General features: G+C 53.6%; 8 protein-coding genes across 8 annotated transcripts; 4 read left to right on the top strand and 4 right to left on the bottom strand.

Annotated features, from left to right (window-relative positions):
* The first annotated feature begins 290 nt into the window (after positions 1 to 290).
* On the top strand, positions 291 to 5,234 carry CAOG_02787 (hypothetical protein). The gene is made up of 6 exons (XM_004349490.2): positions 291 to 549; positions 949 to 973; positions 1,731 to 1,791; positions 1,882 to 3,489; positions 3,637 to 3,804; positions 3,926 to 5,234. Exons 1-6 carry the CDS (start codon positions 350 to 352, stop codon positions 5,137 to 5,139), a joined length of 3,276 nt encoding a protein of 1,091 aa, XP_004349540.1. The 5' UTR covers positions 291 to 349; the 3' UTR covers positions 5,140 to 5,234.
* Positions 5,173 to 10,033, bottom strand: CAOG_02786 (hypothetical protein). Its single transcript, XM_004349489.2, has 12 exons — positions 9,819 to 10,033; positions 9,578 to 9,678; positions 9,362 to 9,440; positions 8,143 to 9,255; positions 7,971 to 8,061; positions 7,724 to 7,865; positions 7,230 to 7,551; positions 6,453 to 6,878; positions 6,158 to 6,334; positions 5,723 to 6,054; positions 5,523 to 5,595; positions 5,173 to 5,446 (listed from the first exon to the last, which is right to left on the bottom strand). The coding sequence occupies exons 1-12, from the start codon at positions 9,987 to 9,989 to the stop codon at positions 5,285 to 5,287; spliced, it is 3,189 nt and encodes a 1,062-aa protein (XP_004349539.1). The 5' UTR covers positions 9,990 to 10,033; the 3' UTR covers positions 5,173 to 5,284.
* A 106-nt stretch (positions 10,034 to 10,139) lies between these two features.
* On the bottom strand, positions 10,140 to 13,177 carry CAOG_02785 (threonyl-tRNA synthetase). The gene is made up of 6 exons (XM_004349488.2): positions 12,329 to 13,177; positions 12,024 to 12,170; positions 11,807 to 11,905; positions 11,210 to 11,677; positions 10,814 to 11,094; positions 10,140 to 10,684 (listed from the first exon to the last, which is right to left on the bottom strand). The coding sequence occupies exons 1-6, from the start codon at positions 13,142 to 13,144 to the stop codon at positions 10,315 to 10,317; spliced, it is 2,181 nt and encodes a 726-aa protein (XP_004349538.1). The 5' UTR covers positions 13,145 to 13,177; the 3' UTR covers positions 10,140 to 10,314.
* A 1,257-nt stretch (positions 13,178 to 14,434) lies between these two features.
* On the top strand, positions 14,435 to 15,305 carry CAOG_02784 (NADH-ubiquinone oxidoreductase subunit). Its single transcript, XM_004349487.2, has 2 exons — positions 14,435 to 14,764; positions 14,886 to 15,305. Exons 1-2 carry the CDS (start codon positions 14,592 to 14,594, stop codon positions 15,100 to 15,102), a joined length of 390 nt encoding a protein of 129 aa, XP_004349537.1. The 5' UTR covers positions 14,435 to 14,591; the 3' UTR covers positions 15,103 to 15,305.
* Positions 15,254 to 17,001, bottom strand: CAOG_02783 (hypothetical protein). The gene is made up of 8 exons (XM_004349486.2): positions 16,869 to 17,001; positions 16,633 to 16,758; positions 16,342 to 16,414; positions 16,188 to 16,264; positions 15,973 to 16,110; positions 15,795 to 15,851; positions 15,482 to 15,699; positions 15,254 to 15,395 (listed from the first exon to the last, which is right to left on the bottom strand). Exons 1-8 carry the CDS (start codon positions 16,974 to 16,976, stop codon positions 15,371 to 15,373), a joined length of 822 nt encoding a protein of 273 aa, XP_004349536.1. The 5' UTR covers positions 16,977 to 17,001; the 3' UTR covers positions 15,254 to 15,370.
* A 362-nt stretch (positions 17,002 to 17,363) lies between these two features.
* Positions 17,364 to 19,526, bottom strand: CAOG_02782 (hypothetical protein; the record flags this gene model as incomplete). Its single annotated transcript, XM_004349485.1, has 5 exons — positions 17,364 to 18,522; positions 18,618 to 18,820; positions 18,918 to 19,012; positions 19,092 to 19,253; positions 19,475 to 19,526. The coding sequence occupies 5 exons, from the start codon at positions 19,524 to 19,526 to the stop codon at positions 17,364 to 17,366; spliced, it is 1,671 nt and encodes a 556-aa protein (XP_004349535.1).
* Positions 19,527 to 19,751: 225 nt separating this feature from the next.
* CAOG_02781 (hypothetical protein) lies at positions 19,752 to 21,901 on the top strand. Its single transcript, XM_004349484.2, has 2 exons — positions 19,752 to 20,011; positions 20,287 to 21,901. Exons 1-2 carry the CDS (start codon positions 19,866 to 19,868, stop codon positions 21,815 to 21,817), a joined length of 1,677 nt encoding a protein of 558 aa, XP_004349534.1. The 5' UTR covers positions 19,752 to 19,865; the 3' UTR covers positions 21,818 to 21,901.
* Positions 21,902 to 23,173: 1,272 nt separating this feature from the next.
* Positions 23,174 to 24,226, top strand: CAOG_02780 (hypothetical protein; the record flags this gene model as incomplete). The annotated part of the gene is made up of 1 exon (XM_004349483.1): positions 23,174 to 24,226. A coding segment is annotated over one exon (1,053 nt), but the record flags the coding sequence as incomplete, so codon positions are not given.
* Positions 24,227 to 24,256: the final 30 nt, after the last annotated feature.

Genomic DNA, 24,256 nt, shown 5'->3' with positions numbered 1-24,256 from the left:
AAGTCGGCACAACGTGCCATTTTTGCTCGGTTTGACGATTCAAGCCTCGCAGATACTCAGAAACATCTCCGTTGCATTTATTATTTATTGCCATGCCCAGTAAGCGATCGGCAGAAGCGTACGGCCCGCGAGGAGCAGCACAGCTCGAAACGCATTTTCAGTCCGCGCTTCCTTCCCTCTCCCGCTCTCCAATCCGCTCCAATCTGCTCGTTTATTTTCTTCTGAATGATATTTCCTTTCGCTTTGTGTGTTTGGTCGATCCATTTGCGTTGTGCCAGTCTCTCTTTTGCAGCTTTCTCTGGCACACTTTTTTTTTTTTTTTTTTTTTTAAGTTTTGTTTTTCGGCGAGATGAGTCGATTCGCCGTGCCCGCTGCTGCTGTGCCTGCTGCTGTGTTGCATCGGCGCGTCCACCCGCAGCGCAGCCTCCATCCACACTGTTATTCCCGCTCGTCGCTGGCGTGCATGCCATCACTGCCGCGGGCCGTCCTTCTCGTCGCATCGGTCCTGGTTCTCGCTCCCGCCCTGCTGGGATTGGTCGAAAACGCAAGGTGCGGTTTGTTATTTTTTCGTGTTATTCTTATTGCTATTTGTTTTTTTTTTTTGGGTTTTTGGGGGGGTTTTTGGGGTTTTTTGTTTGTGTTTTTTATTTTTCTGACTCACTTTCTTCTGGGCTCTTCTCTTTGCTTTTTGTTTTGTTGTTCCATTGCATTGCGAACTTGCAACTTGTTGTTTCCTCGTTCGTGTTGTGGTCTGTGCTGTGCCTTTCGGGGGGGGGGTGGCGTCGATTTCGGAATCCAAAATGGCTGACACATCTGCCATTCCCGCTCCTCCCTCGTGCTTCCCGCGCGCTCTCTCTCTCTCTTGCTTGCTGCTCGGCCCCCTCGTCGTTGTTCGTCCTCGCCATTTCTACTCGCTCACATCTGCTTGTCCAACATCTGCACCGTTAGCGCTCAAACGACATATTATCCTCAGGTAAGACGGTTCTCTCACTTTCGACCCGCCTAAATCTCTCTTCTCGCTCTCTGTCTCTCTCTCTCTCCCCCTCGCTCGCTCGCTCACACACGCACATACTCTCCCTGTGCCCTTGTTATCTCGCTCTCTCTCTCTCTCTCTCTCTCTTTCTCTCTCTCGCTCTTCCTCCAGTTTCTCATCCACTCTCCTTCGTCTCGTCTGTTGGTGAAAAGATCGCTTGCGGTTTTAAACCTTCCCGTTGTTTTATTATTATTTTTATTTTTTATTATTATTTTTTTGTAATTTTTATTTTTTTATTGTTGCTTATTTTCGTCGTTGGACTCCAATGCAAACCTCACCACTCCACCACTCCGCCCCTCACAACTCAATTTCCCCCTGTGGGTCTCCTGCCCGCCATCTGTGCCGTGTGGCGAGTACCGTTTTGGTTTTTTTTTTTTTGGCCTATTCGTGGATTCATCGACGATTGTTTTTTTTTTTTTTTGTTTTTTTTTTTTTTTTCGTAAATGCGCGCGCGTTTTTCAATGCTTTTGCTCCACTTCCCCTCGCGCTTCACATTGTTGGCTGTTCGACTGACGCTGCTAAGATGTGTCACCAGCAAATCGTCGTTTCCGCGGCGCGTCGTGTCGTGTCGTGCCCGTGTGTCTGTGGACTTTAACACAACGGGTTGTCGCCACCTCGTTCACTCACTCGTTCACTCGCCTCACTCACTCACCTCACTCACCTCACTCACTCACCTCTTGAAAACGCGTTTCCACAGACGCTCGGTGGTGGCAAGTGCTGCGCTTCGGTTGCCGCGTGCTATCTCGTGCCAGACAGAGGTAACCAAACAAAACAAAACTCGTTGAACAATCTATCTGCTGCACTGTATACCAAATAATGCCTCACCAACCCTTTCATCCAACTCGCAGGCGTAAACCTGCCATCGAATTGCAACGGCCACGGTTCGTACACGAGATGCACGGGCGAAAACCGCAAGCGATGCGTGTGCGAGTCCGGCTGGCAGGGAGCTCAGTGCAATGTCAGGACCTGCCCGTCCACCAGCGCCACTGCGCCGTGCTCTGGTCGCGGTACCTGCAACACAGCGACGGGCGTGTGTGCCTGCAATTCTCCGTTTAGCGGCTCAATGTGCCAGACATCGTCGAGCACCATCCCTTGCCCAAGCAACTGCAACGGGCACGGCTCGTGCGACACGTCGTCCGGTACGTGCACATGCACTTCTCCGTATGTGGGGGCCGATTGCTCGGTCAGCGAGTTTGCCGTGGATACGGTCATTCCGGAAGCGGTTGCGTACACTGGCGGGAGCACCATCAACGTTTACGGCGTCAACCTCGACAATGTCATTGTTTGCGTCGACACGGACGGCTCCACGACTGCGTCTGCATGCTCGAGCACACCGTCCAAGCAATGCAGCATTACGGACGCCACCTGCGGCCGCATCACCTGTACCATGCCTGCCGTGAGCGACTCTGGCCCCTACTTTCTCGTGTTTGCCGACACTGCCACGAGCTTCACCATCACCCGATCCATCTTCTTGTACGGTGTCCCCGCAACGCTCGTGGCCATCACGCCAGACACCTCGTCGACCGGCAACGTGGTGACTGTTGACACGAATTCGGCCAACTTCCTCGACATTTACCGCCCGTCCTTCTCTGTGGTTGACGCCCAGGGCGATTTGGTGACGCAAACCCCGGGGTCGATTGTTCTCCAGGCAAGAGTGTCGCCATTCCCGTTCGTCCGTCAGGGGCTCACCACCACCCTCTTCCCGCAAACGACCCCGCTCCTCAGCGGTCTGGTCGTGTCGCTGTTTGCCTTTGGTTTTCAAGGCGAGCCCGGCCAAACGTACAACGTCACGTTCAATGCCTCGTACACGCTCGACAGTGACACCTTCCCGATCGCTGTCTCGCCCTCCAGCATCCTCTACGTCGTGAATGTGTGCCCGACGCCCGGTGCTGTGACACACGCCACTCCTACCAATTCCTCTGGCATGTGTCCGAGTGGGTTTTATCGATCGCGCTTTTCAAACACAACCTGCATTGCCACAGATCCCTCCTCGTCGTGCTTTTGCAATGCTGGCTACTACGAAACCACCGATGGCTGCACTCCTTGTGGCATGAACTTTTACAAGGCTACCGCCGGAAACGGACTCTGCACTGCTTGTGACACGCGCAAAGTCACCGTCGCAACAGCGTCGGACGATGCCTCTCTGTGCTTGTGCGAGGCAGGGTACTACAGCGAAACGCCATACACCCCTTGTATCCAGTGCGACGAGCAGCAAGTGGACTGCAGTGGCACCAGCATCACACCGCGCACGGGATTTTACGTTTCGCCAACGCAAGAGGTGTATCCGTGTCTCGACAACAATGCCTTGCTTGGCGTCACCGTCTCGAGCAGCGCATGCTCCAAGGTCTACGATGCCAATACCTCTGCGGTTGTTGGCTACTGCGTGCCTGGCTCTACCGGGCCTCTTTGCGCTGTTTGCGAAGATGGCTACTTTCGCTACAATGTTGAATGTCGAGGTACGCGATGCGGGGTTTGGTGTTTGTGCAAACCAAACGAGGAATGTTGACATTTGAGTCTGTCTTTTTTGCCCAAGCACAATTCGGACTACTCCAGCTCACATCATTTTTTCCTTTTTTGGTTGTTCTTTGCGAAACTTGACTCAGAGTGTGATTCGGAAAACGGCGGTCCCAGCGCAGGAGCAGCACTCGTCTCGATTCTGATGATTCTGCTGATCGTGTTTGTGGTGTACACGGCCAGCCGCGAGCGCACCAAACTCTCAATGATTTACCGCCTGATGATCAATTTCCTTCAAATCACGGCTTTGCTTGGCGGTAGGTCGTTGTTGCGTGTTGGTGGGGAAATGATGCTCATTTGTGTCGTCAACCAACCTCGACTCTCCTAATCTCGAATGACGCTTTGTCACCTCACCATCGAAATCAAAACAACCAACAGACTATCGTGTGGGCTGGGTCGGCGTGCTCAAGGGCGTGTTTGGCGTTGCGTCAGCTGGCAACTTTGACTTCACAGGCTTCTCCTCCTACCAGTGTCTTCTCGAACTGAGCTATGCTGAGACCTACATCATCACGCTGGTTGCACCTTTCGTCATCATCCTGTTCCTGGCGCTCTTATATTTCGTCTATGTTGGACTTACGGCGCTTCCATTCGTGCCGGAGAGCTGGCGGCCGAAAGACGTCAATCCCAAGAGCCAAAGTTCGGCTGCGCGTCAGCTGTTTGACAAGTACCTCGGTGGCATGCTTGCCTTGCTCTTCCTCTTCCATCCAATCATTTCAAAGCACACCTTGGGCTGGTTCCGCTGCACGGAGATTGCAGGTGAAGGCCGATTCCTGATCACCGACATGACTGTGGACTGCGACTCGGACTATTACCGTTCGTGGCTGGCCGGTGCGATCACGGTGCTGGTGCTCTTCTGCTTTGGCGTGCCATTGGCCATGCTTGCTGTCCTCATTCGCAACCGGAACAACTTGGACGACGTCGATGTCAAGCACCGTTACCGCTTCATGTTTGAGGGGTACCAGCCGCACCTCTACTTCTGGGAACTCGTGTACATTGCCAAGCGCTTCATTATTGCTGCAATTGCCGCCTTGTATGTCGCCAATCCTTCGATTCAAGTCGTCCTGGCCTCGTGGGCCATGTTTGTCGGTGTCCTGCTGCACGTCGCCTTCAAGCCCTTCACCATGAAGATTGTCTTCCACCTCGAACTGGTGGCGATGATTGTGACCTTCATCACGATGCTTTGTGGCATCTTCCTCAACCAAATTACGTCGACTGAGCGTGACGCTGTCGACTGGTCGTTGGCACTTGCCAATATCGGCGTTTTCGTGCTGTTTGGCGTGGTTTTGCTGATTGCCTCCTCCCGACGCATCTTTGTGTTTATTCAGTCCAACACAAAGAGTTTGCGTCATCGCTTCCAAGGCCCCAAGTCCTCAGAAGACCCCGACGATGGCGATGATTGGTTTGCAGAGCTCCGCGTGACCCAAAACGGCGGAACGATCCGAAACACCACGTCGCCCAGCAGCAAGCGAAAGTCGCACTACGACATGAGCGTCATGTCACCTTCGAATGAAGTTGTGACATTTAAGAATGGCGGGTTTGACAATGTTGATGTTGTGATGGAGAACCCCTGGGTCAAATCCAATGAGTTGTGAAAAGTGCGACTTTGCTGTCGAGCGCGAAAATTGTTGGGTGTGTAGCGTTAATTTTGTCAAATGGCAATCAAATATAGTTGTCCTCGTTTGTGAAATGAAATATGCTGCACGCTGTCAAATGGCAACACATGGTTCAGAGCATCGTTCAGAGCTGAGGCTTGTGCGCCAAGTGATCGAGAATCGTCTGCGGCCAGCACTGCTGCACCAAGCCCATAAACGTTTCGCCAAATTGCTGTTGGCCGGCGGCAAGAGCGACTTGGAGAGCGTGATCAAGCGGCACCGTATGCACGGGATCTGTCAAGCGGTACTACCAACGCGACGCACAGGTGCAAGCAATGAGTGTCTGAGCTATGTGTGTGTGTGGGGGGGGGGAAGAAAGTTACCTGTCGAATCCTTCGCGTCTCAGCGCTATACTGGTCCATTTCAGCGTCAGTCTCCGAGGTCATGATGAATTGACTGCGTAAGCGGATAGCCAAACCAAAAGGGTGAGAACAATGCCGCTCTAACTGCTCGACCAAGCAACCAGAAACACACACACACACACACACACACAAAAAAAAAAAAAAAGCAAGGGCTAACATACTCGACGAGCTGGCCTTGGTCATCGATATCTTGCACCAGCGTTCCTTGGAAGGCATCGGCGGAAACGAGCAGGATGTCGGTTAGGCATTGGGTCAAGTCGTATTCGGGCTTGCCAATGCAGGACAAGAGCGCCATGCAGGCAAGCTTCTTCTTTTTGACGGTGGGGATTTTTCTGGCAATGCTCGAAGCCTGAATCGTATAGGACTGCAAGAGAAGCGGATTGTTCTGCTCGACAGCCCAGGTTTGGATGAGCTGCACGAATGCCGCATTATTTTCGAGCATGATTCGGGCAAAGAGGACGCTCAGATTGGCAATACTGGGTAGATAATCATCCTATCAGAGGTATAGACCACAAATGAATGATGATTCGTCAGAGCGCGGCCCACGATCGACGCAAACGAAGCCAACAAAAGCAGACATAGGGCTGCAGACGTACGTTGTCGGAAAAGAACAGCCCCATCAAGTGCAACAAGCTGGGCCTGAGGTAGGCGATGGCATCGGCAGGGAAGAGATGCAGCAGCATGTCGAGCAACGGCAGAAAGGTGGAAGTGCCCAAAAGTTCGGTTGTCTCCAGAGCCTGATTCAGCACCTGACAAAGCTGCATCCCATGAGCCTGCATGCCAATGGACGCGACAAAAGCCAAAGAACAAGTGAGAGAAAAGACAAAGACAGGCCATACAAACAAACAAACAAACACGCAAACAACAACAACAAGAAACCGAAAATCGCACCGAAAACACGCTTGCTGCGTCAAGATGCAAATAGGAAACAACAATTTCCAGGCTCGAGGACAGAGTATCAATAGAATCTGAAGTCAGATACTCGAGAATGACGGGGAAGATGCTCAACACTTCGCGCGTGGGGACTGAGGCGTGCGTCACGACTGCACTCCACAGTTGGATGGCATCAAGCTCAGTGTAGACGTGGAGCCTGTGTTCACGATCCATAGCAACAGAAAGAACCCTGGAAATGGTTGCGTGCAAGCTGTTGGACGCGGATTGCATGGCTTGAACCAAGCCCGTGAAAACGGGAAGCAGCGCTCCCAGCAGCGCGCCCACCTCCGCTGCCTGTTGCATTGGCAGGGCTTCAAAGCGACCAAGCTGGCGTTGCCATTCGGCAAAGAAGTGCGCAGCAATATCCAACGACAGCTCAGAGACCTGAAGTGAGTCGAAGCGAGTCAGCAATCGAAAAAACAAAACACTTCTCGCCGACTTGCAACCAAACATACAACCCACACACACACACACACACACACACACACACACACACACACACACACACACACACACACACACACACACACACACACACACACACACACACACACACACACACACACACACACACACACACACACACACACACACACACACACACACACACACACACACACACACACACATACACACACACACACACACACACACACACACACACACACACACACACACACACACACACACACACACACACACACACACACACACACACACACCAACAATCCTTACATGGCTGGAGCACCTCGAGATGATGGTTGAAATCAGGGTCAGCGCCTGGGACTGGGTCGCAACTTCGAAATCTGCGCAAGACATGAGCAGCACCAGCGCGTTGATACTGGGCCGGATGAAAGGAATGAATTCGTCCTCATCAAATTCGTAAGCACCCACAGCGGAGAGCAGCGTGTTCATTGCCTCGAGCCGGACGACAGTGTCGTCGTCGCTGAGCAAGGGGATGAGATTTTCGTAGAGAACCACACGCAAGCTGGCATTCAACCGCACATCAATCCATTGATTGACCAAGAGAATCGCGCGTCGGCGCACAAGGCGATGCCTGCACGAGGTTGATTTTAGTTTGAGGTCGAGCAAGTGAGTCTTCGTGCGCTCTGAATGATCCGATGCCCTCTTCTTGAAAGCAAACACAAAACACAAACAAGCAAACACACCAAACAAACAAACAAAAAAACCAACCACAAGAAAGTATTCACGTGGAAAATCAACTTAACTGGTTGACTGCAAACTGCGGCACAAGGTCATTCATGAACATCTGGTCGAAATCAAGATGGTCGAACAAATCGTATGCGCAGACGCCCACGGCTGCAAACACGCAGTCACGGTAGAAAATGCTCTCCATCTCCTCGGGCAGCCCTGGAGTTGGAGACAGAGTGCAATAGGGCCACAGAAGTGATGGATGTTAGGCAAACACGTTGGCGCCTTCGCTGTCCGACTTGCGCTCTCCACCTTCAGCCTCACCTCGTGCATCTTGTAACATTTGTGTCAGGAGTGGAATGATGGACTCGCTGTAGTGCGTGACGAGCAAATGCAAAACCCATTCTGCGGACGGCTACGCAACAACCCCTCACCCAAAGTAGTTGAGCAAGCCAAGCAACTTCCACCAAAAACAAAGCCGGACGAGTGCCTGTACCTTGATGCGTGTCAAAGAACGATCACTCAGACTGGTAGAGTGCTCCGACATGAACTCCTCGGGAGCGGCATCCCACGCCTCAAAATCAACCTCCGTGAGTCGGAAAAATTTGAGAATGAGCACACTGGCGATGGTAGCGACCGTCTGCGGAACCATGAATGAGCTGATTGCTTCCTGTGCTGCAGCACGCTGTGCCTCGGCTCGCGATCGAGCGTCACTGGTGGAGGAGGAAGGGGGCGTCGTCCAAGATGCTGCAAGCTCGCTGCTCGGAGCGTCTTCTTCGAGTTCTCGATCGGATGTGTCGTACGTCGATGACGAGGACTTGCCACCACTCTCGTAGTACACATCGCAGGTGAAAATGCTGACAAAGAAGGTGAGCACTTGCAGCACAAACGAAGGGAGCACGGCCACGAGTGTGGCATCGTGCACAGTCATCAGCTGTTGGGTAAAGTGGCTCAACAAGGTGGGCAGAAGCGGAATGAAGGGCAGAGGATGTGCTACAAGGCCCTTGGTGAGGATTTTAGTGTGCGTTTTGAGACATTGTATGACCAACGCTGCCGCCGGAGGTGGGTGCGCGTTGGACGGAGACACCAGGAATGGCACGAGTGCCGCGAGCTGCACCGATTGGCTGCAACAAAGCTGCACCAAGATGCCCTGAGGTGCATCCGCCGCGAGGTTGATCGTGGAGGCAGGGAGCCCGTGCAGGAACATGTAGGAAAGCAGCTTGATGCACGAGAGGGCGAGCTGAAGCGCGCTAACATGAGCAGCGATGGCAGCATTGGGAACATGCACCGCCTGACCAGCCTCGGCGTGCACTGCTTGGACAATCTCAATCAATGCAGGGAAGGTGGCCTCCGACACGCTGCGGTACACTTGCAGAATCTGGTCAAAGAGCAGCGTTGAAACTCTGGCCAAGGTTGCGACTCCTCGCGGAGATCGGTTGGACAAGAGCCCCTTGACAAAGTAGCGGACAGCCAGCAAGAGTCGGTTTTGCAAATCGGGATGCTCTGCCGTCTGCAGCATGGCAAACAACGAGTTCAAAAAGTCTGGCCACGCAGCAGGGTAGTCAAACCGCGCAATCCGAGCGACGACCAGCGCGCATTGCAGGGCGATCTAATCAATTGAGGGAGGGCAAGCGTTTGGTTGGTTTTTGTGTTTGTTTTGCAAGGTGTGCAGTTGCAGTAAGGGGCAGAGTATTTGAGCAGGAAGGAGCGTTTACCAATGGGTCGTCCTCGGTTGTCAGCAAAGCCATGCTGGTTTGACGAAAGCTCTCTCGCTCCTGCTCGGCCATTGGTGCTCTGATAACAGTGGTATTTCATCGAGTCAAGCCGTGTGAGAATTGGTTGAGCTCGGCAAAGCTCAGCACGCTCAGCACGCTCAGCCAGCTTCCATGCGAAACCGCCAATCACAGTCCGTCTCTTTCTCGCTCGCTTACGTCGTGGATTGGCGCCACACGTGCTCGACGTTGTTCTTGCAATACATGACAGCGAGCATTCGGATTGAGTTGCTGATTGCGTCACGAGACAGCGCGACCAACTAAAGCAGGGCAGGGCATTCAAAGCCATGAGGTTGTTGGTCAGTCAGTCTGAAGCAAAGGCTGACGTGCGAATCCATCCACGACGACGCAGCAGCAGCAGCAGCAGCAACAAACAACAACAATCAGAGTCGTGCTGTACCTGCAGCGCAGAGAAAAACCCAGGCGTGGACTCGAGCTGGACGAGCGTCGCGTTGGCCTCGGCGATCAGCGCAGAGTTGGACTGGTCGGTCGCCCGCGCGAGCACCGCTGCAACGTACTGCACGCTCTCAACGGGAGCAAACGCGTTGCTCAGCAGTGTGGCCGTCGACATGCAGAGGCGATGGGGCTGAGGATGGCGATGGTGGGGGTGGATTCAGAAACAAAGACTGAGTGCACATGCCCAAATGCGTGCAGTAGCCAACATCAGCTTTGTGCATTGACAGGGATAATAGAGCTGTACAGTGGAGTTCGAGGGAAGGAAGAGAATAGCAAGCGAGTGGCATCCTCATTGGCTATCGTTTTGGACGCTGTTGCTCAAAATTTAATCAAGAACAATGGCAAAACAACAACAACAACAACAACACCAACAACAACTAGCATGCATTGTGCTGTCAGGAAAACAACAACAAAAAAAAACAGCCCGCTTTGCTGTCGTTTTACTGGGCGGCAGGCGCTTCGCCAGAGCCAGTGGCCTCATCCGCGGCAGAGTCAAGAGCACGGGACTTGGCAAGCTCGGTAAACTCGGCAATAAGCTGGGGAATGGTGCGCTCGCCGTGGACCTTGTTGTCACGGGTGCGGACGTTCGCGGAGCGGCTTTCGCGCTCGCGAGCGCCAACAACGAGAATGAAGTTGTACTGGGCGAGCTGGGCGTTGCGAACCTTCTTGTTCAAGGTTTCGTCGGGCCAGAGATCGTAGTCGACGTGGAATCCAGCGTCGTGCAGCTGCTTCTGTACCTCGTGTGCGTAGTCGTTGCAATCCTTGGAAACGGCAATCACCAATGCCTGGCGGGGCGACAGCCAGAAAGGCCTTTGAGCAGAATCGAGATAAACAGACCACGACGATTGAGCAAAAAAGGAACGAAACCAAGCAACCAACCAGAAAAACAAAACACAACAACAAACACTCCGAGTCAGATCGAGCCAGAGCTGCACTTACCACTTGCCAGCAAAGTTCTCAGTCAGAATCGCAATCATGCGCTCAACCGAGCCGAGGATGGCACGGTGAATGATGACAGGGGTCTGCTCAGTGCCATCGGGCGCCTGGTACTTGAGGCCAAAGCGGATTGGCAATTGGAAGTCAAGCTGGATGGTGGCGCACTGGTGGGAGCGACGGAGAGCATCCATAATGGTAATGTCGATCTTGGGGCCATAGAAGGCACCATCGCCAGGGTTGAGCTTCCAGGGGGCACCGAATTTGTTGAGAGACTCTTCAAGTTGCTGTGGACGGAGTCAAACAGTGAGCACTACATCTTGTATCGAAAAAAATAAAAAAATAAAAAAGAAAACACGAAAACAGACAACGACCACCTCGACAACTCCAAACCCTGCCTACCTTCTCGGCCTTGTCCCAGAGAGCAATATCGCCGAGGAAACCCTCAGGACGGGTGGACAGCTTGAGCTGGAAGGTGAAGCCAAAGACAGTGTAGACAGCCTTGAGGAACGCAAGAGCATTGTCAATCTCGTTGGCAATGTCGGACGGCTTGCAGAAGATGTGGGCGTCGTCTTGCTGGAAGCGGCGAACACGGGTGAGACCGGTCAGGGCGCCAGACGCCTCGTTGCGGTGGAGCACACCGAAATCGGCGAAACGGATGGGCAGCTCCTTGTGTGAGCGGAATGCTTGGTCGAACATCAGGCAGTGGCCAGGGCAGTTCATGGGCTTGAGCGCAAACTTTTCCTTCTCAATGTCAAAGCTGAACATGTTCTCGGCGTAATGCTGCCAGTGGCCCGACTGTTGCCACAGCTTTGAGTTGTACATGTTGGGGGTGATGACTTCGGTGAAGCCTCGAGCCCAGTATTCGCTCTGTCAGTCGCAGGCCGAGTAAAACCCAGAGGAAGTGAGACAAGGGCATTCACAAAACAAAAAAAACTAAACAAAAAAAAAAAAAAAAAAAAAAAAAAAAAAAAAAAAAGAGAGCTAAAACAAACATACTCGAATAAACTCCATCAGAGTGTTGTAAATGCGAGTGCCGTGCGGCAAGAAGAAGCAGCTGCCAGGGCTGAGCTCGTGGAAAAAGAAGAGCGATTGTTCCTGCGACGCGAAACAAACAAACAAAAAAAAATAAACGAAAAAAATGAGTGAATGGGACAGCCAGGGACATCTCAACCTTCGTCTGCCAAAATAACAACACGCCTGTTTCACCACTCACAGTGCCGAGCTTGCGGTGGTCGCGCTTGGCAGCCTCCAGCTGGAACTTTTCCCAATCCTTCATCATCTTGACGTCAGGGAACGAGACGCCGTACACACGCTGAAGGGTCTCAGCGTCGGCCTTGCCTTCCCAGTACGATGCAGAAGACTATCAGAGGAGCATGACGAGCAAAACGAAAAAAAGCGTAAGTATGACCGCGGAACCGTCAAAAAAAAAAAAAAAAAGAAAACAAAAAGCAGAAAACAAAAAGCAGAAAACAGGGGGTGGAAAACAACATTGCAACCAAAACGCGCTACCCCACCCACCTTGGTCACAGCAAAGGACTTGACCTTGCCAGTGTGGCGAACGTGCGGGCCACGGCACAAATCAATGAGCGGGCCGCAGCGGTAGACGGTGGTGCGGTCGGTGGTGACGCGCTCGTTGATGATGCGCTGCTTGAAGGTGTTGTACTTGAACATTTCGAGGAGGTCGGCCTTGGAGAGCTCAAGGCGCTCAAACTGCTGCTTCTCCTTGGCAATGCGCTCGGTGAGCTTGTTAATGTTGCCAAACTCGCCGGGCAGGACGGTGCGGTTTTCGAGGTGCATGTCATAGTAAAAGCCCTCGTCGATCGGCGGGCCGTAGCAGAGGCAGCCACCGTACTGGAGCTCGAGCGACTCGCCGAGCATGTGGGCAGACGAGTGCCAAAAGACGGCCTTGGCCTCGTCGTCTTCCCAAGTGAGGAACTCGAGCTTGCAGTCCGCCTCGAGCACGCGGTCGAGATCAAACACCTCGCCGTTCACCTTGGCAATGATGATGTGGTCAGTGTTCTTGAACATGGTCTCGGCAATGCTCTGCGGGGTGGAGCGCCAAGACTGGGCCTCTTTGACCTCCTGCTTGCCAGCGTTCAACAGCACAGTCACCTGGATGGCGACGGGGGTCTTGGCGGCAAGCTCGTCCAGGAACTCCTTGCGGCGCTTGTCGTACAGCGCAATGCGCTCGGCAATAAACTCTGGGCGCGGGTTGAGCTCGAGTGCGGCGTTCGCCTCCTGCGAAGCCTTCTTTTTGGCGGCAGCCTTCTCGGCCTTTTCCGCGGCGGCGGCGGCGGCGGCAGCAGCCTTGTCAACTTGAGGTGCGTCGCTCATATTTTCAGAGGGGCTGCGAATGGAAGAGAAACCTGCAACGGGGAGAGGACAGGAGGGGAGAGCGAGGGGATGAGTGCAAAGACGGCAGTTTCAGAGCGAGACAAAGGGAAAAACCAATGTGACACGAGTGAATGTGGGCTTGTGACACGAGAGTCGAGTGGAGCGAAGAGTAGAGTGGAGCGAGACAGGACAGCAGAGGAAGAAGCAAGAAAGAACAAGACGAATAAGAAAAAAGAAAAAAAAGCGAGATCACAGCATGTGCGACTGCGGAACGGACGCGGGTTGGGACGCCGTGTGGTGGGGGTGGGGGGGACAGCGGCAGAGGTGGAAGGTGGAGCGTGAATGCGGCGGATGTAGAGTGGGGAAACAAAAGGGGAGGACGAAAGAGACGGGGGCGAAGAGGGATGAGAGAGCGAGAGCGGTTTAGCAGAGAAACAAAAAAAAAAAAAAAAAAAACCGAAATGAGTGGAAATTGCATTGCAAACCTGAATTAAAAAAAAAATGAATGAACTTTTTTTCTTTTTTTTTCTCATCTGAGATAACCATGGCATGGGATGATGTCATTGTCAATGTTGCTCTACAACTATTGCTACTGCTACTTGCGAATTAGAGTGTTGATGATAGACACGATGAACAGCTCGTCAGAGAGCTCCACGCTGAAGAAACAGCAAAGCAACTGAGTCGCTGCTGCTGTGAGCTCAGCTCGCGAATCTCGACGACGGCGCTTGCCTATACATCTTTGCCACAAGCTCTATTTGGTCAGCTTGCCCCTCTTGCCGTTGAGTGCGTCATCCAATCCGAGGAACTCCTGCCAATCCAGTTTGAGCTATTTCTTTGGCTGCTCCCGAATGGACTGTTTTTTCCATTGCCTCAGAACTCAAACGCTCAGAGTTCTCGCTGCTGCTTTGTTTTTGTACATTCTCCCGCTTTCCTTCTCAAGCTCAGACGCTGAGGTTTTTTTTTTTGTTTTGGCTCAGTTCTGATTGTATGTGCATGCATTGAGTGATGTCGCTCATGTGTGCTTTTGAATCCCATTGAATCCCATTGAATTCTCGTGTCCCCTCTTCACTCCCTTCCCCCTCCAACCCCCACCAACTTGTCCCTCTTCCTCTCCTGTGCCTTGCATCCCCCTCCCCCACTTCTGCCGCTGGTCGCCTCCCCCCCCCCAACTCATCGCCATTGGGCTGAACTCGTTCAAAGCGATCTCGACCATTTTCTTTTCCACCCCCCCCCCCGTCCTCTTGCTTCTTCCTCTCCTTCCACTGTGTGCGCCATCCCCCTTGCCACTCACACTCGCACCGTCTAACGCATTGTTGCATCCCTGTGCTGACGACACGCTGCTCATGCTGGCCGTTCCTCGCTTTCCTTTGTTCTCACATTTTGCTCCTCTTCTCTCATTTTGCTCCTCTTCTCTCCCTCTCTCTTCTGCGGCCCAGTTTTTTCAACCATGACCTCGATTCCGTACAAGCAGGACATGCCCCCACAGGGCGGCTTTGCAGACGTCCCATTCCGAAAGCCAAAGGCCGTCCGCGGTCTCTCTGGCGCTGCTCTCTTTGCCATTGGCACCGTCACCATGTTTGGCGGTCTCTTCATTGTCGGCCAGGGCAACAAGACCCGACGGTAAGTCCTTTGATCAGCGTGTTTCTTATCTGTATGGGTACATTGACGCGTGTCAGCGGAGGAGAGCGGGAGAGCGCAGACATACCGCTCTTGAACTGACTTCTCTCGGGTCGCTCCTCAGATACTGGCGCGAGGAGCAAGTCATTGCCCGACGAAACCTCGTCCCCATGCTGCAGGCCGAGGAGGACCGGCGGTTTGTGCTGGCCAAGCGCGCTGCAGAGGCCAAGGAGGCCGAGCTCATGAAGAACGTCCGCGGCTGGAAGATGCACGAAAAGATCTATAACACGGACAAGTTTGTCACACCCGTTCCAATCCCCGAGCTTGGCTTGCGAAAGTAGAGCTCCTTTGTTGTTTTCTCTTCCGTATTGTTGGTACTCCCTTGTCGCTAATAGATGCCTGGCATTTTTGTTGTTGTTGTTGTTGTTGTCATCTTTCCTCTTTCTTTTCTTTTTTTTTTTTTTTTTCTGTGATGAACTACTATGGTTGCATGTCGATGTGGTGTTGATTGTAGTTGTGTGAATGATCATTTCGTATTCTCTCTGTTCATGGCATTTTTTGTTGTTCAAACGAGAAGGCTACGTGTCTAAAAGCTGGCTCGATACTACATCACCAATCGTAGGCCCACGGATTTCTAAAACACGCAAGCCAGCCATCCAAATGTGAGCAAGATACACTACACCTACACTCGTACCACATGTAAGCGGACAGACAACTTACAATCGCAAAAAGTCCTCAGTTGCGTCCTTGAGCGCAAGATTTGGGACGAGTTGGCTTTCTTTCAGCTTGGCGCGTGTCACTGGGTCATACCCGCCGTTGGCACGCAAATGCTCCTCGATGCAATACCGCTCGTAGGTGATTCCGCTGGGAGTGATGACGGGGTCGACCAGCAGATCGCACGAGATTTTACCGACCAAATAATCTGGCACCATTCGTCGCTGAAAGAGAGCAATGACAAAAAGGAGATGAGCAAACCGAAGCTGGCCGTTCAATCGACCAGTGTCGCAGCACCCGACCCTCTTTGATCGCTTACCCTTCGTCGCTCGTCAATCTGCTTGAACAAGTCCGTCACCTGTGATAGCTTGTCTTCCTGCAAAGACATAAAAACGAATAGCAAGTTAACACGCCGCTCTTGCGCATAACTTGGGCTGTTTGTTGTGTTGTGTTTGGGGGGGGCGGGGACAACAGAAAAAAACGGCGCAATCACTCACAAACTGCTCGGTGATTTTCGCTGCATTCCTGGGATTGGAAGCAAGCTGCTCCTCCTTGTCCTTCAAAACAAGCTTTCTCAGGTACTCGCTGAGGCTAATCTCTTGGAGTATCCGCTGGGACTCTTTCTTGTCCCAGACCTAACGTCCATTTTCAACAACCAAAATTATGAATTGACGTCGCTGCACGTTTGAGCAAAGACTGCTGAGCCACCCACCCGTTGCTTGACTTTGCGGCAAAGGGACCATATTTCATCGCCATAATCCAACCTTTGCTGTACGGCAAGGTCGGTGGCTATAAAACGGGCACCAAGAACGAGAGTTGTGAGCGACACAAAATTCCTCATGCGCTCGGTGCATCCCATTACTCACCCAGCTTGAGCACATCGCCGGCTTCTTCATCATTTCCAAGCGCAATCAACCCTTGGCCAAGGTAGTAGTGTGCCTACACGACAGACGAAATGTTGAAACACATTGTTTAGAAAGCGAAATTGGCTGTGCATCGAGTCTGTGTGCCAGCCGTGCCAGCGCAACAGCACACACTTAAGGTGCAACCATCATGCGCTACATCATCACTATCGACCAAATGACAATGACAATGACGCGCAGCCACACAATGCAAGCTGCAAAAGCGTGTTGGAAGGCGGCGCTTTTCGCTTTTACCTTGACGCTTGACTTGTCCAAGCGAATGGCTGTGCGCGCGTCTGACGCAGCCTCGTCCCACTGCTTCAGCTTGATGTAGCACAGCGATCTGTTTGTATACAGCTTTGCATTGTCCGGGTCGAGCGCCTGCCAGCCACCAACACACAAACAGCAGCGCAAGCCAGTTGAGCGTTTTGAGCCGAGTTACGCAGCCAACCAACAACCCCCTCCTCCTCGCATGGCACCCACCCACTCACCATAGCTTCGTTGTATCTGCGAATGGCCTCGTCAAAGCGCTCCTCCATAAAGTGGCGGTTGCCCTCGGCGCGCTGAGCGTCCGCTTTCGCCTTGTTCGCCTCGCTCATCGCAAGATGCTGTACAATGGACAAGGCAAGACTGAATAGGGCTGAATAGGATAGGAGCAGCATAATTAATTCGACAACGAGCCTTTGTAAATGGTTTTGTCAATAGGGATGCATTGGGACCATGTGCGAAGCAGTGAGCGTGCAACTTCTCGTTGTTCGCGCCCACTTGTTGTTTCGATCGAGCAAAAGAAAGACGGAGGAGAAGGTTGGCGGACTGACGTGACTGGTGCCCAAACAAACAATCAGCTGAACGAACAATGCCAAGAATCGAGAATTCACAAAATGTACGAGTATTCTTAGAGTCGAGCGAATCTCTCACTCATCTCATGGAATCTACATGCTGAACACTGAAACTGCAGCACAAATACGACATCCGCTCTCCATTTGTCAAGGGTCCAATGTCGCAAGGATGCTTTCAAAGGAGGGACGGTCATCTGCAGCTTCTTCAAGACACGCGAGAGCAAGAGTGGCTAGCTCACTGCCGCTTTGGCGCTCTGCTTCGGTTGGTTCGAGGGTCGAGTCCAGCATCTCAAAGACAGTGTTGTTTTTAACAGCCTTTCGTGTGCTTGTTTTAAGGCTGGGCCCGGCCTTGGCGGCGGTCAATAGCTCAAGCAGAATCATGCCGAATGCGTAGACATCTGTCTTGATGGTCATTCTGCCCTCAATGAGCAATTCTGGACACAGGTAAGCAAGGGCGCCTTGAGTATCTTGGGTGCAAACGTAGCTGCCCTCAAAAGTTTTGTGGGCCGCACGAATAAGGCCAGAATCAGACACTCTCGCCGTGAAATGCTCGTCCAAAAGCACATGGTCCGTCGTAAGATCGAGGTGGATCAGTGCACGATCAGGGAAGGCTGTCTGGATATGGTGCATGCCGCGGGCAACATCAGCAGCAATGCGATGGCGCTGGAACCAAGTCAGTGGAGGGGTGCTGGTCTTGCGATCCAAGCGGTCGCGAACAGAACCGTTTTTTGGCATGCATGCGTTCACAAAGCACCATTCGTCGCCTGATTCTACATACGACATGGTGGCAATGATGTTGGGGTGGCTGACTTTCGACAAGGACAACAGCTCCGACGCGACGGTGGCCGCGCGTTGACGGCCCTCGCGTTGCCATCGCTGAACCGAATCAACGCGAGGGCCAGTGGCGCCCTTCATGCGACCAAATGCTCCTTCGCCGAGCAGAGATTCCGTGGCACCGTTGCTCGTGCCGGCAGCAAGAGTTGCGAGAACAAGTTGCCGAAAGGCGTCGTCAAATCTCGCGGATGTGCCGGCAGGTTGGTTGCACTCGGATTTGTCGATTTGACCATCTTTGGCAGCGAGATCGGGGCAAAGTCGTTGTAGCTCCTGCTCGTTGGCAGCGAGATCGGGGCAAAGTCGTTGTAGCTCCTGCTCTTTGGCAGCGAGCTCGGGGCAAAGTCGTTGGAGCTCCTGCTCTTTGGCAGCGAGCTCGGCGCGCAATTGCTGGATCTCGATGGCAGCAAGCGCGGCGGCATAAGCTGCAGCCTTGCCTATTTCGATATGCAATGGTGCTTCCTGGTTGTCAGGACTAGCACGGAAGGAACCACAAGTTTTTTGCCAGTGTGAGTGAATGGGTAGTGGTGTGGTTGGGAATTGGCTTCAAAACCCGCAATCCATGCTTACTAAACGAGAGCCAGCAATGTGTTCAACTGGAGTGCCTCGGCAATCGCTTGCAATGCAGCGTCGCCAAGCTGAGTCGGCTTCGCACCGTCCGTCCCCTCCATTCGAGGCTTGGGTGCTGTGGCGGCTGAAACAGCTTGTTCTTGTTGCACAGCAATCAGCGAAACTGTGAGGCGATTTCGCGCAACCAGCTCTTTGTTTTCCCACTGCATGCATGCGTGGTTGTATGTGCGTGTATCAAAATGATGACATGCAACAACGTGAGCTCAGAAGCTGCGCGCGTTGCTGACAGAGCGCGTTTACCATCGTGTCGTCGCCAGCATCGCCAACCAAGCTGTGCACTTCAAACATGTCCTTGACTTTCTCTTCGATGGGCTCCGTCTGGGCGAGGAGCGACACTGTCTCGCCGTAGTTTCGACGTTTAAAAGTGAGAAGGGGGGAGGGCAACGCTGTGTAGCAACGACAGCCATTCCTCACCAATAACTTCCACGGTGGACTGCGGCAGGACAACGCCAGCGTTGGGACGGACTGAGTAGCGCTTGGGGTTGGTGGTCTTGATTTTGAAGTGGATGGGCTCGTCCAGCGGGTTTGACAGTGCGAGCGTGCTCGTGCGGTTCTTGGGGGCTTTGGCATTTTCATCTAAATACAGCATATTCAGGGTTTCGTTGCTTCTCAGAGTACTGACGCGCCTTCCCTCCACCCTCCCTCTTTACATAAACACACGCACACACACCACACATATGCGGGTGCATGTAAATTCGCTCCCCTCAGCGCATGAGCATTGAGAGTGGTTCTTTGTTCTGAACAATACAGCTTAAAAACTGGTTGTCACTGTCTGTTTCGCATTCGCTTCTGTTTACCATTGAAGACAAGCTCGGATGCCGGATGAACGACGAGCTTGGATTCGAGCATTTGCAGCGATGACGACGCGTCAGACTGGATGGAGGTCAATTTTCAGACAAAGAAGCAAAACCACCAAAGGGTTTGAAATCGGGAGTGAACGACGCTTATCTGATCTGATCTGATCTGCTCCGACGTACTGCTCGAAGCAGCAATAAATGTTACCAACCCGGAAAACTCGGCGCTTCTGCATCACCATCACCATCACCAGATGAGGATGATGATCACTCAGTCTCATTGCCCTTCACCAACAATCTTGCTTCGCTCCTCCTTTTCCAATCCTCACTCCTTTTCCAATCCTCATCACTCCTCCCATTTATTCATTCCCCCCCCCCCACCCCGCCGCCCTGAATGCTCGTCTCGCAGCCATCGTCTGCGGCCAATTCGCGCGCCGCGTCGCCGTCGGGGCTCCAGCAGACGACCTTCTCCAATCTCAATGCAGCGAGCGGCTTCCTCAGCTCCGCCAACCCGGCGTCGACCGATGCCCTTCTCATCGGGTAAGAATCACAAAATCTTCCACCCGCACAAACCGATTCCTTTTCGTTATGCTGCACCCATCGCACTCACAGACGGACAAGCACTGCATTGAGTGACCTGACGCTCTGACGCTGCTGGTTGCGGCGCCCTCGTGGAGTGCCTCGGCGTCGAAATTTGAGAGCCACACTCGTCCAAAAACCGCCTCCTATCACTCTCGATGTCTCACCTGCTTGCTTCTTGTGTGTCTGTGTGTGTGTGTGTGTGGAATCTTCCGCTCCTATTTCCCCCTTTGCAGGCTCAACGCGGCTGCAGCGAGCGCGACTGACTCGTCCGCCGGTTACTCGTCCCCGCGTGCCGCCGCTCTGCTCGCCGCCAACGCTGCCAACGCATTCGCCGCCAACGCCGCTGCTGCGTCACTGGTGGCTGCGAACGGACTGCCCACTGGTGCTGGTGGCTTGGGCTCGTCCAATCCGGCGTCGCTCGATACGAGTCCGACCGGGATTGGCGCCGGCATCAACGGCAATCTGCCAGCGTCCTCCATCTTCAAGCCCATGATGGCGCCGTTCGCAGGAGGGTCTGCGCGATTCACACCAGTCAATGCTGCCGCGCGCGCCGTCGCTGCTGGAGGCTCCATGAGCGGCACGGCAACGCCAACCGCAGCCGGCGCAGGCTGGAACTCGCCCTTGTTCCAACGCACTCTCACTGCTCCGGGCATGCCTGGCTCTGGCGCAAACACTCCGACATTGGGGCAAAGCTTTGCTGGCGATGCCGGTTTCCCGAGTGGCGGCAACTCGTTGCCACTCAACGGCGCGATTGGATCTGCAAGCGGCGCCTTCACCCCTGGAGGCAGCAACGCACGACCTGGGCTTCAAGCACCACCTGTGCCAACCCACGGCTCGTTTGAGACGACGCAGCCGAATGTATACAACATTTGCCTGCCCGCGGGCTTGCACGCAGGGTCTACATTTTCCATTTCACTCAACATTGCCACTCCTGTCAATTCGTGCGCCAACTGTTGCGGAACTGGAGCTAGCGGTGGTAGCAATGCTGCACCTGGTAGCCACCACAACAAGCCCCGTTCTGCAACAAATCCTAGCTCCTCGTATCCAGGCACACGGTTTCGCACGTCCGCCCGGAATTTATCGCGTGCCGCGTCGCCCGATTCGGCCTCAAATGCCCCTAGCGATGATGGTAGCGATGACGACGTCGACACTCAAGACCGAGGACACGGCAGCAGCAGCAGCATTAACACCAGTAACAACAACAGCAATAGCAACAACAACAACAATAGCAACAACGATGACGGAGACTATGGATCCGACGACTCGGATACTGAAGGCCCCAACTCGAGCGGCAAACGACGGCGGGCGCGAAACGCCAACTACAACGACACGGCTCGCGAGGTGAAGCGACCGGCTACAGGCTTTACAGCTGCGCTGCCGGACGAGGTTGTGAACGAGATGCGCCAATTAGCGCACTCGATAGCGACGTGCGAGGAGCTCCCAGAGGATGTCCGCGCGCCGCGCACCGGCATCGGGTGCATGATTGCCCTGTTTGAGATGCTGGAGCCTGCCGAGATCGAGGAGCACGTGCGCCTTTCGAAAGCAGCCTGGTCCACTGTCGCCGAGTTTTGCGTCAACGACGGGCGGCCTGACGATCTGCCGCCGCGGGCGCACCACTTTAGCACTCCTGCCTACAAGAAGCTGATTGAAGAGTGGACGGAGAGCTACTTTGAGGACTGTCCCAAGAAGATTGCCCTGCTCCGCGTGTTTGACGTGGCTCGCATGGTCTTTAAGAAGCGGTTTCGAGGCGGAGAGGACGCGTGAATGGTGATGGATCTAGCCGTTATGTTTTTTTCTGTTTTTTTGCTTTTGCGTTGTGTTTTTGCTTGTTTCAATTTAATTGAGATTCTCAGTCTCTATTTTTTCTATTCCTTTGTTTGGTGTGTTCGGTGAGGTTTTGGTTTTGTTGGCTGTGGTTTCGATGCGGATTGACTATGAATGAAAGGGGAGACAATCTGCGCAACCCAGGTGCTCGATCAAGAAGCGAGAGAGTGAGTGAGTGAGTGAGTGAGTGAGTGAGTGAGTGAGTGAGTGAGTGAGTGAGTGAGTGAGTGTGTGTGTGTGAGTGTGTGTGTGTGTGTGTGTGCTGTGATGGACGTAAGCCACTTCCATGCCAAAGCCAAGAGAGCTCCCTTTTGGACGAGTCTGCCCCTTCCGCTGCACACCTGCTCGCGCAGTGTGTTTGTCTTGGCCTTTGACTGTCTATTGATCAGCATTGTGGATGTTCGACTGTGGTTGGGGGTGGGAGCTCGCTGGTTCCCTGTCTGGATCTCAACACCAATCTGCCGCTCTCCACGACTTCCAATCCGCCTGACTGTCTCTCTTTGTCTCGCTCCCACTGACACGCACACACACACACACACTCTATCTCTCTCTTTTTGCCTTCCCCCCTTCATGTGTGTCCTCCTCCTCCCCCCCCCCCCGCCTTCGTTGATGGAAACGTCGCTCAATACATAAAGAACAAAAAACCAGGTTTTTTTTTTTTTTTTTTTTTTTTTTTTTTTGCGATTCTTTCGTCTTTTGTGATTTTTTGATATTTTTGTGATCCATTTTGAATGAGATTTGCCGTCCATTTTGAATGCGATGACGATTATACTAATGACGCCATTGTCGAGCATTATCTTGTGAGAGCGTTGAGGCGATTGGGGTTGGGAGTTGACTCTTCGTGGGGGATTTAGCAAGCGATCCTCATGACTAATGCCCACTACGACTACTTTCCACTCGTCCTCCTGTCTTGCTCTCACATGCGCAGACGACTACTCATCGACTTGTGCTTCATTCACTTGCTTTTGCTCAACCATCCATCATACTCATTGCTCTTGCTGGTCTTGATCTGTGCTGTTTTTCGTATCTTTTGATCCCGCTTCATGCGCACAGTTCGTTCAGTCTCACACCCAGTTTGACTCTACAGCTCAAAGTGATACCCAGTCCTCATCCCTCACCAACGGCAGTATCAAACACGAGACACACTACCAGAGACAAAAAAACGCCCCAAAGGACCACAGTCGCACACTCGCAGTCGCAGTTCCGTGTTCTTTGACTCTTTGAGGTCAAGACAGCGGAAATCCACACAGCAGCAGCAGCAGCAGCAGCAAGCAAGCACCGCGAAAGAGTCTCACAATGACGGACGCTGCGCCACGACCGCCCGACAGTGACGGTGACGGCAGCCAGCAGCAGCGGGGCAGCCTCGACGACGAGCTCCTCGGCCGGCTCGTCCCGGCAGACAGCCTCGAGTCGCTCATGACCATGCGCCACTCAATGTCACTGACATCCGACGACGCACAAGAAGCAGAGGCCCAGGCACAGGCGCAGGCTCTGCAGCAGGCACGCAGCGACTCGCCAGACTCGGTGCTGCGGCTCGACATTTCCGCACCGACCGGCATGGACAGCGTCGCACCGCTCTTCCTGCCGCCCGCTGACATGCTCCTCGATTTCACAGCGCCATCCTCGTCCGATCCGTCGTCGTCGTCGTCTGCAGCGGCTGCAGCGGCGGCGGCAGCGGCAGCAGCAGCAGCAGCGTCTGCCTCGTCAATGGTGGACGCTGGTGCGTTTGGGTTGATTCCCCTGCCGTTCGCGCTGGACGCACATCTCGTCTCTCCTATTGCACACCCACACCTAGGCCACGGTGGTGAGCCTGCCTCCTCCGCGCTGAGCAACATTGGCCGCCTTGCAGACTCGCCAGCGGATTCACCGTCGCCCTCCGCTGACGTCTATATTCCAGTGCGCAGCACGCCTGGCGCGGGCAGTCTCGCTGGCTCGCCCGTCACGCTCTTTGCTAAGCCGCCGTCTCCGCCGCTGCCACGGCGCAACGATTCGGGGGACAATCTGCTCGAGCTGGTGAACGACACGACCAACCACTTTGACATGTCGATGCGCATGGCATTGCACCAACAACAAGACCAATCGCCGCTGTCGTCACCCGTCAAGCTATCGCCGTCAAAGCACTCGCGTCCTCAGGCTCTTCAGTTCCCTCTCGACGACTATCCAATAGAATCCGCGCCGCACGAGTCGCAATCGCCCAAGAAATCGCGATCGAGCCCATTGCCCTCGCCACGGCGCACAAGCTCTCCCCCGCCCCAGAACGCCGCCGCTGCTGCTGCATTCTTTGACGATCTGCCAGTCGGCTCACCGGGACGGCGGCTCAGCGCAGCATCCATGCTCCCATACTTTCCTGTCGGGGACAGCTCAACCTCTACCGATGCT

Source organism: Capsaspora owczarzaki (assembly GCF_000151315.2).
Source record: "Capsaspora owczarzaki ATCC 30864 unplaced genomic scaffold supercont2.3, whole genome shotgun sequence".
Lineage (NCBI taxonomy): Eukaryota > Filasterea > Ministeriida > Capsasporidae > Capsaspora > Capsaspora owczarzaki.
This window is presented reverse-complemented; position numbering and strand designations above follow the sequence as displayed.

What these genes read in the sequence shown, in the direction of transcription:
- CAOG_02787 (XM_004349490.2), top strand. Translation starts at nt 350, where the DNA reads ATGAGTCGATTCGCCGTGCCCGCTGCTGCTGTGCCTGCTGCTGTGTTG. An exon ending in AAACGACATATTATCCTCAG is followed by an intron (nt 974 to 1,730) that starts GTAAGACGGTTC and finishes GCGTTTCCACAG; the next exon opens with ACGCTCGGTGGTGGCAAGTG. An exon ending in CTACAATGTTGAATGTCGAG is followed by an intron (nt 3,490 to 3,636) that starts GTACGCGATGCG and finishes AACTTGACTCAG; the next exon opens with AGTGTGATTCGGAAAACGGC.
- CAOG_02786 (XM_004349489.2), bottom strand. Translation starts at nt 9,989, where the DNA reads ATGTCGACGGCCACACTGCTGAGCAACGCGTTTGCTCCCGTTGAGAGC. An exon ending in GGTTTTTCTCTGCGCTGCAG is followed by an intron (nt 9,679 to 9,818) that starts GTACAGCACGAC and finishes GCCCTGCTTTAG; the next exon opens with TTGGTCGCGCTGTCTCGTGA. An exon ending in GTTCTTTGACACGCATCAAG is followed by an intron (nt 8,062 to 8,142) that starts GTACAGGCACTC and finishes GTTGTTGCGTAG; the next exon opens with CCGTCCGCAGAATGGGTTTT.
- CAOG_02785 (XM_004349488.2), bottom strand. Translation starts at nt 13,144, where the DNA reads ATGAGCGACGCACCTCAAGTTGACAAGGCTGCTGCCGCCGCCGCCGCC. An exon ending in AGTCCTTTGCTGTGACCAAG is followed by an intron (nt 12,171 to 12,328) that starts GTGGGTGGGGTA and finishes CTCCTCTGATAG; the next exon opens with TCTTCTGCATCGTACTGGGA. An exon ending in ACCACCGCAAGCTCGGCACT is followed by an intron (nt 11,906 to 12,023) that starts GTGAGTGGTGAA and finishes TTCGCGTCGCAG; the next exon opens with GAACAATCGCTCTTCTTTTT.
- CAOG_02784 (XM_004349487.2), top strand. Translation starts at nt 14,592, where the DNA reads ATGACCTCGATTCCGTACAAGCAGGACATGCCCCCACAGGGCGGCTTT. An exon ending in CAGGGCAACAAGACCCGACG is followed by an intron (nt 14,765 to 14,885) that starts GTAAGTCCTTTG and finishes GTCGCTCCTCAG; the next exon opens with ATACTGGCGCGAGGAGCAAG.
- CAOG_02783 (XM_004349486.2), bottom strand. Translation starts at nt 16,976, where the DNA reads ATGAGCGAGGCGAACAAGGCGAAAGCGGACGCTCAGCGCGCCGAGGGC. An exon ending in CGGCGATGTGCTCAAGCTGG is followed by an intron (nt 16,265 to 16,341) that starts GTGAGTAATGGG and finishes CCCGTTTTATAG; the next exon opens with CCACCGACCTTGCCGTACAG. An exon ending in GCCGCAAAGTCAAGCAACGG is followed by an intron (nt 16,111 to 16,187) that starts GTGGGTGGCTCA and finishes AATGGACGTTAG; the next exon opens with GTCTGGGACAAGAAAGAGTC.
- CAOG_02781 (XM_004349484.2), top strand. Translation starts at nt 19,866, where the DNA reads ATGCTCGTCTCGCAGCCATCGTCTGCGGCCAATTCGCGCGCCGCGTCG. An exon ending in ACCGATGCCCTTCTCATCGG is followed by an intron (nt 20,012 to 20,286) that starts GTAAGAATCACA and finishes CCCCCTTTGCAG; the next exon opens with GCTCAACGCGGCTGCAGCGA.